Source organism: Alligator sinensis, unplaced genomic scaffold (genome assembly GCF_000455745.1).
Source record: "Alligator sinensis unplaced genomic scaffold, ASM45574v1 scaffold101_1, whole genome shotgun sequence".
Lineage (NCBI taxonomy): Eukaryota > Metazoa > Chordata > Crocodylia > Alligatoridae > Alligator > Alligator sinensis.
The window spans coordinates 186,542-194,564 of NW_005842924.1; the positions used below are offsets into that span (position 1 = coordinate 186,542).

At 50.2% G+C, this 8,023-nt stretch overlaps 1 protein-coding gene across 3 annotated transcripts in view; it reads right to left on the reverse strand.

Annotated features, from left to right (window-relative positions):
• The window catches only part of NAA50 (N(alpha)-acetyltransferase 50, NatE catalytic subunit), a 33,440-nt gene that overhangs the window by 7,320 nt on the left and 18,097 nt on the right, over nt 1-8,023 (reverse strand). The window contains exons 2-3 of one of the 3 annotated variants that reach the window (XM_025192458.1): nt 2,603-2,739; nt 1,883-1,981 (exon numbers count right to left, since the gene is read on the reverse strand). In XM_025192458.1, the coding sequence (XP_025048243.1) occupies nt 1,883-1,981; nt 2,603-2,739 (236 nt within the window). Of the gene's footprint in view, nt 1-1,882; nt 2,003-2,602; nt 2,740-8,023 lie in introns of all 3 variants that reach the window. The other 2 variants (XM_006036194.3, XM_006036193.3) reach the window with 2 other exon arrangements.

An 8,023-nucleotide genomic window follows, 5' to 3' on the forward strand; every position in this document is an offset into this window, starting at 1 on the left:
CAGCCACACCTGCTGCCGCCATGTGCAGCCCTGATGGGCAAGCCTGGAGCCGGTGCGGTGCCCAGGCTGGCAAGGGGGCAGGTTACAAGCTGATGCTGAGCGTGGGGAAACAGTTCTGCACCCGCTCCGTGCTGCAGCCACTCGCAGCGGGATGTGAGCAGCTGCAGCAGGGAGCACTGGGCACGGAGCAAGGAAGGGCCCACTTTTCCCCCCATGCTCTTCCCCCCTCTGCCTTTACCTGAGGTTCTGGCACGGTGCAGTGATACTTTCCCAGGCCAGAAGCCCCTGCTGAGACTTCCAGCTGAGGGGCAGGCCCTGCTATCGAAGGAGCCCTCCATGGCTTCTCCTGGGTCCTACCGCCCTTGGTTCCTGTCATCTTTGACAGGAACCAAGGCCAGATACATCTTAATTTTCTAAATGTTTTTAGGGGCACCAGGGGCCGGATCTGGCCCACAGGCCATATTTTGCTCACCCCTGGTCTAGGAGAAAAAAGACAGACTTAGAAGGGTATTTGTGAGACCATTCCCCCTTCTTTAGAGATGCTTGCAATCTTCATTGTTCTTTAAAAGAATATTTTAATGCAATACAACTCAGAAAACTGAATCATGAGATGGAAGAATCACTTGATTAGGGAACCTGTTTTAAAAGCAAACCCTTTTCTTAGAACGAAGAAAGAACAGAGTCAGAATGCGATAACATGCACTGTCATTATCAGTAATACTACCTAGGAAGCCCGTAAATCATTTAAACACACAAAACATTTTTGGTTTCACCTTGTCCAAATAACATGTTTAATTAAATCAGAACTATATTGTATGGGACCTATGGAGAGACTGATGCTATGTGGTGTAAATGAGTGGGATCCAACCTTTTTTTGGTAGGTGTGCCACAAATTACCCAAGCACCCTCCTTAAGTGTCACTCCAGTCCCTTTCTCTGCCCAGTGTGCTGCTCTGGTTTCTTCTCCCTGCCCTGGGCTCGGTGCCCAATCTTCAACTCTGTTTCCTGCTTCTTCCCTTTTGGTCTCTGTCCAATCTGCTGCTCTGCTTTCTGCTCCTTGCCCTGTCTGTCACTGCGCAGTCTCCCTAATCTGAGTGCCACACATAGGCTACCCATGCCACTTGTGTCAACCCCCAATGCAGATAGAAAACAGAGACTCCCTCCACAAGCAGTGGCAGTTAATTTACCGATGATGGCAAACCAAAAATCAATGGTGATGGGAAGAAAGAACAAGAACACACGTGTTCTAGTTCTACATGTACCACTGAATGCCACTATGACCGTAAGGCACGTGTGGCCAGTATGTGGCCCACAAAACACCTTTACCCAGCCCACTAGTACTCCAGTGGGCTACCAAGGTTGGTGGCATGGCCTAATGCAAAATTTGGGGTCTCTAGACCCGTGCTGCTGCCTAGCCCTGGACCTGTGCTACCATCTGAACACTTCCCAATGCTTCCCTCCCAACATGGCCCCACCACAGTTGCTGCTGGCTCTGCAAACATGGCGCAGGAAGAGGCCCCAAAGTCCAGATCCAGTCTGAGGTGAACCTGACCCTCCTGTCTTAAGGAGAATCACCTCCCTTTGCCTTTGGAAAAATGAAAATAGCAACATCATAGGGAGGGTCTGAAACTTGGTGTTTGTTTGAATGACTTTAAAAGCCTGAATTTATAAAGTTCTGAAGAAATGCAGTCTCACTATCACAAGACTGGGAAATCAAACTTCACTGAGAACCAAGGCCACTGCTCCCTCCCAAAGACCCAAGTTACAGACAAAACATTATACCTTGCTGAGTAAAAGGAGCAGAAAGCTTTTGGAGGGTATTCAAGAAGACTATGCAGGACTCGAGTTTCTTTGATGACTCAGGAAAATGAAGATGTTCTTACCTATCCCTAGCCTTCGGTAGGGTGCCAGGCATCCAAGTGTCATGATGTACAGTCTCTTCTGGTTCTGAGAGTGATCCACTCTACAGCACACTGCACCCACTGCAATATCATTGAAGTATGCTGCCAGGGAGGGAGACAGCAAGTCTTGGTCAATTAGAAATATCAATCCATACCAGTGTTCTCTCTCATTTCAGTCTTTCTTCCCTTTTCTTTTCCCACTGGCAATTTCCCCTCCTTTTCAGAAGCTCACCTGTATATGAGTGGGTACATTCTTACTTAAAATAAAATGAAGCAATGAAAAGGCTGAAGTCACATATTCAATTAATTCCACCCATCCAACTGCACCCCTCCAAAAGTAACTGAGTAATCATGGCAAAACAGCTGACGCCTTCTGAGTGAGGCCTGAATCATGTCCTTGCACAGAGGCGTAAGTTTAATAGCAATCTAGACAATAAACAATGTAAGGTAGCAAGATCCCAGTGTACAACTCCATGAGTTTCCTGTGGTAATGAAAAAACACACCTGTTTCAAGTAAAGGGAGACCTTGTTTAAATTACAACATTCCAGATAGGGGCTCTGGCTTCTGTAGGCCATGCCAAGCTAGGTATAATTTTCCTCACTTTTCATAACGAAGCAGAAGAATCTAGTATTAAAATCAACAAGAAGAGCAAACAAACTGTTCTACCACCCAGATGAAAACCACTGACAAAACTATCGTACCTAATTTGGCTAGTTCGCCAACCTCCAGCACATCCTTGTAGAACTTGTCATTGTAGCTGACAGGAAAAATGACCTGGTTTAACCTCTTCAGCTGCTTAATGTTATGTGGCGTCACGTCTCCCAGCTCAATCCGGCTACTGGAACAAACCAAAACATGCTTAATGCCTCTATAAAGACGCAAGCATTTTTATGAATAGAAAAAAATCTTTAAATGGTTGTTTTAGTTCTACCTAGAGATGAGTCAAACAAGTCAAATAACAAGTTCAATAGCTATCTGAATCACTGACGTGACTTGCAAGTACACAGCTCCTATTCTGTCTTTGACTGGCAACTACTTTAATGGCAAGATCCCAATCAATACCATAAGCCCACAAAATGTCTAGCCTAAAGGCTGAGCAAGTGTACCTTGTGACCAAAACCTTTTTAAAAATCTCCCCCAACTATATAGCTGCCCAATAAAGATGTCATCCAAAAAAAATTCCTTCCCACCCTAAAAGGCAATTATCCACAATATTATTTGTGCATGGTTGTGAGAGACTTTGGATGAGAGAAATGATGTGACAGGAAAATAGCAGTCCTGGTAGCTAAACTGCCCCAGCTGGCAAACCCTTCTCCCACTTAACTTTTACTTTTCATTTATTAACATTGTTCCAGACTCAAGTCTCTTCTCCCCTTCCTTCCCCACCCTCCAACCCCCATTTGATTTTCCCACCTGTTTACTTGAAAGCAGAAGCTTCTCAACCATGAAGGACTAACAAAATAGCTCTGAGTTTGGACCATTCCCAAGAGGAATCAAAACAAATATGCAAAGGTAAGTAATTTATTAATAGACATCTTTTCCTGAAAACCGTGAGAGATCTTGCCCTTCACAGCCCAGCAGGCCAGACCCATGGCAAGGTGCCCCTTCCCCACCCAGCAGCAGTGGTGGTGTAGAGTTGTGTCCCCCACTGCTGCAAGGTGGGCAGGGGGTGCCTCGCCATGGCAGCACAGCTGGTGTGGGCCTCCTGGCAGCAGCACCTGGCCTCCCTGCCTCACCACAGCTATCCCCACAGGGTAGTAGGGTGGGGAGCCCCAAGCCCCCAGCAAGCAGCCTGCATCTGCCCCTTCCCCGTACACAAGTCTAGGGGGCATATGCCCCGCCATGCCTCCCTCCCAGGAGTGCATGCAGCATCAGGGAGCTGCCCCCCCCCCGTGGCTGCACATTCCCACCCAAGCCCCAGCAATGCCCTACTCTGCAGCCTCCATGGTGAGGGAGGAAGACAGTAATCTCCTCTCCCACCTCATTATACACTTACCTAGAGGGAGCTGCTACCCAAGCTGCCTGGCTGCCACATGCGTGTGTGCATGTGCACATGAACATGGAACCCTCCGTCTCCAATCGCCCTCCTCCCATTCCCCCCAGTCCCAAGCAGTCCCTTGCAGGCTTGAACTCTGCCAGCCTGCAAGGGGAAACTCCCATTTCCCACATTTTTCTCCCTGGCTTTAACAAACTACAGGAGGCAATCTTTACTTTCTTTCTTAACAGGATGTTACATGGGCCAGAGCAGTGTACTGATTGGGCCACAGGTTAAGAACCACTGCTCTAGATCATGGTGCAAGAGTTAAGAGGTCTAGTCAGATGCCCAATTAATCCATTTGTGCCTGACAAGCCCAATTTGAGAGCGACACAGCTTGTTACAAGATTCACAGATCCATACGTAGTCCAAGTTGGAATCCAAACTTATGGGGTTCACTGCTAGAGATTTTGGGGGCTGATACCGATAGCCAATTTTTAAGGAGGCATATCAGCTGATACCAATCAGATTTCCAATACAGCTGCATCCAGCTGGTAAGTCTGTTATGGTGGAAGAGGAGGGAAGGGGCGTGGGTGGGACAGAGCTGTGTTTTGTTTGGGGCGGGGGGGCATGTGCCCCTGGATCTGCACAGGGTGGGACAAGGCTGGCTGCAGCTGCAGGCTGGGGCTGCGCCGGGATCGGGCAGCAGCAGCGCTAAGAGGGGGGCTACAGAGTATTTTGGGATGGCCGCAGGCCGGCCCCCCCTCCCCCCATAGGCCCTCTCCTAGCACTGCCGCCACCCAGTCCAGTGCCTGCTAGGAAGACCCCAGCACAGCCCTGGACCCAGCCCACAGCTGCAGCCCACCCTGCCTAGATCTGGGGGGCACCTCCCCACACCCATCCTGGGTGTGCAGAGGCAGAAGCGCCCCCCCCACTCCACCCCCAGACAAGCCGCGGCTGTGTCCTATGTCCCAGCCCCACTCCCTCCCTCACAGCAGGGGGCATTGATATAATTTTGCAGATATCAAGGTACCACCATAGAAGGCAAGCCTGCTTTCTAGAGCTCTCGCAAATCTCACCATACATAATATTCTTGGGGATATGGTCTTCTCCCATTCTTCCCCAGATCTGGCCGATCTATTGCAACCTTTTCTTATTGATAGTGATTTCTAAGTGCATCAGTCCTGCATGCTCCAGTACCTCTGTGTACGGTATTTTGCATTCCCACTTTATTTTCAGGATTTTATACAGATATCTCGTATAGAAGCTGTTCAGTGTCTTGATATGCCTAGCATATGTAGTCCACATTTCTGAACCATAAAGCAGGGATAACAGCACACAAGTATCATAGATTCAATCATATATATTACACACACATGCTGTGAAAGGACATGCACAAAGCAGCATACAAGGAGGAGAGAAAAATCTGAATACCAAAGACAGGAGGGAGAAAAAGATAGACAAACAAGCAGTAAACCTACAGGAACAAAGGAGTCCCAAAAGCTAATCCAGGTAACGGGATAAGAATCCATAGTCCACATTTAAATCACATTTAACACAATTTAGTCTACGGGTGATTACTTGTTCAATTTCCTGTTCAAATGATTTTTTAAAAGTTTGTTCCTAAGAACAGCCATGTTCAGACCAGTGATGGAGCATCCAGGGCTATTTTTATACAACAGGATAAGGGGAGTGCCACTGTTTTCATGGAAAAACAGCACATATATATATTTCTGCTTCAACCTCCTGGGAGCCCAGGTCAAACAATCTACAATAGGCTTCTTCTGTCTGTCTGGAGCACTCTGATTGGTGTTTTTGGCAACCAATCACAATGCTTACTGAAATAACCTGTGCGCTCCGGAAAGACAGAATAAGTGTTATTATTGCAGATCCTGAGGCAGTTCAAGCAGACATAGAGGCAAGTCAGAGCTAGCATGAAGCACTGGGGCTCCCACCACAGAGCAGGTAGGCTCCGCTGAAGGAAAAAAGTGGTGAGGGGCCAGATCCTTTTTTGTTTCTACACCCTACCCACCTCTCCTGTGGCCGGGGGGGGGGCGCGGCGGGCCCCAGTGCTTCCCTCCGCGGTGATAGTGCCCCCCTGGAACAGCAAGGTGCCAGTGGGTGGGTACTGCCCAGGGGGTACCACCACTGCAGAAGGATGGACTGGGATCTCCTGCAACTCAGGGGCTGTGCAACTTGCCAGCAGCTTGCTCCCCAGCCGCAGAAGACAGGCAGGTTCTAGGAAAAAAAAGAAATAAAAAGATCAGGCCCCTTGCCGTTCTCCCCACCCCAGCAAAGCCTGCCCATGTAAGCTGCTGCTGGGTTGTGCAGCCTGAGCTGCTGGGTTGGGGGGGCAGTGCTTCCATGGTGGCAGCAGTGCCCCCCAGGTGGGGTGCTAGCTGCATGGGTGCAGCCCCAGCTCACAGGCAGCACCCACTGATCAAATGGTGCACGGGGTGCTGGAAGCCCGGGCATGTTCAGGGAAGCTCCAGTTTAGTGGGCTTCTAGCTCCCCATGCACCATCCCCACCACTTTCTGTTGCCTGGGACCACCCAGGAATGGACTAGCTACCCCTGGAAGGTTGGGGGGCAACTGGGTGTGCTGGCAGCCAGAGAAGGCAGTGCGGACGCTGCACAGGGCACTGGAAGCCCTCCAAGCCCAAGTTTCCCCAGGCATGCCTGGGCTTCCAGCACCCTGTGCACCATTCCCACCGCCTTCTCTGGATAGGGCCCCTGTACACATGAGGAATATTGCTGTAATGTTACATAGCAAACAAATACATGGGATGTGTCTTAGCTGGTTACGTAAAAAAGTCATTTAAAATTAAAATATGCTGCCGAACACGTACACTATTACAAAATTTAACTGTAACATGCTGCTGAACGTGTATGCTGTTACACAACTGTTAAAAAGGGCAATTTCAATTAAACTACTAAAGGGGACAATTTCATCATGTGTACAAGGGGCCTCTTATTCTATGATTATGAACAAGTCACAAGGTCAGACTTTCACAAAATATGTATTTACAGGCCAGTCGCATCATACGCACATTTAACTTGCGCGAATTCAACTATACCCAGGGTGGGAGGGGGGGCAGGGCTTGAGTTGGCGGCGGCAGCGGGAGGTTTTGGAGGCAGAGGCAGTCACCGCTGGCAGAAAGGTGGTGGCCGGGCAGAACGCAACCATCCCCACCACTACCCCACGCTGCACTGCTGCCACCAGCCACACAGCTCTCAGCACAGCTCTGCGGCAGCGGGGGGAGGTTTTGGAGGCAGAGGCAGTCACCGCTAGTCAAATCGCTGGCACTGTAATATGCTATTTGACTATAAGTGATTTTTGCCTTACATGCTGACTTCAGAACCTAACCCCTGCGCAAGATGCGACTCCACTGTACTAGCAAATTGCCTGTTAAAAATGATGACCTACACCCCCAGCCACCACTGCATCGGGCCCCACTCCCCTCCCTCCACCCGCACCAGCCCATTCCTCCCCTCCCTGCCCCATGTTGGGCCCGCTCCTTCCTTTCCCCCACCCCTCTGCCACCACTTTGGGCCTGTTTCTTTGCTCTCCCCTTCCCTCCCCATGTCCTGCCCCAACCCACTCCTCCCTTCCCCCTCCCCCAGTTGCATCCAGCCCAAGGCCACTCCTCCCCTCCTCCACTTGGGGTCCCAGCCCACTCCACCCACTCCCACCTCCAAAGGGGCAGGTAGCCCCCCACCCCACCCCACCCCCTTTGTCTTAGGAGTGCTCTGCTGTGCCAACACTGCCTGCTGTCTGTCACGCTTTATTCACACAGACAGCCAGACAGAGTGCAAATAAAGCATTACAGACAGACAGACTAAGGCTTTTATATATGTAGCAGCCTCTAAAAAAATGGACCCACCTGAACAGAAGGGGAAGAGCTGCCTGGCAGAGAGACAGAGTTTGTCCCAGAGGGGACACTGTAGGCTCTGAGGGCAAGTGAAGCTGTTTGGGAGCAGCCCTGTTGGAAGTGGGAGGAGTGATGTAACCCCAGCAGTTTGAAAGAGAGCCTTAGCAAAAGCCAGGGAAGGGCCCCGAGCTGGGATTGGCTGAGAGGCTTGGATAAAAGGGGGAGTAGTGTTTCCCCTGGGGGGGACAAGGGAGGGAGAGGGGGCTCGGGGGTTGG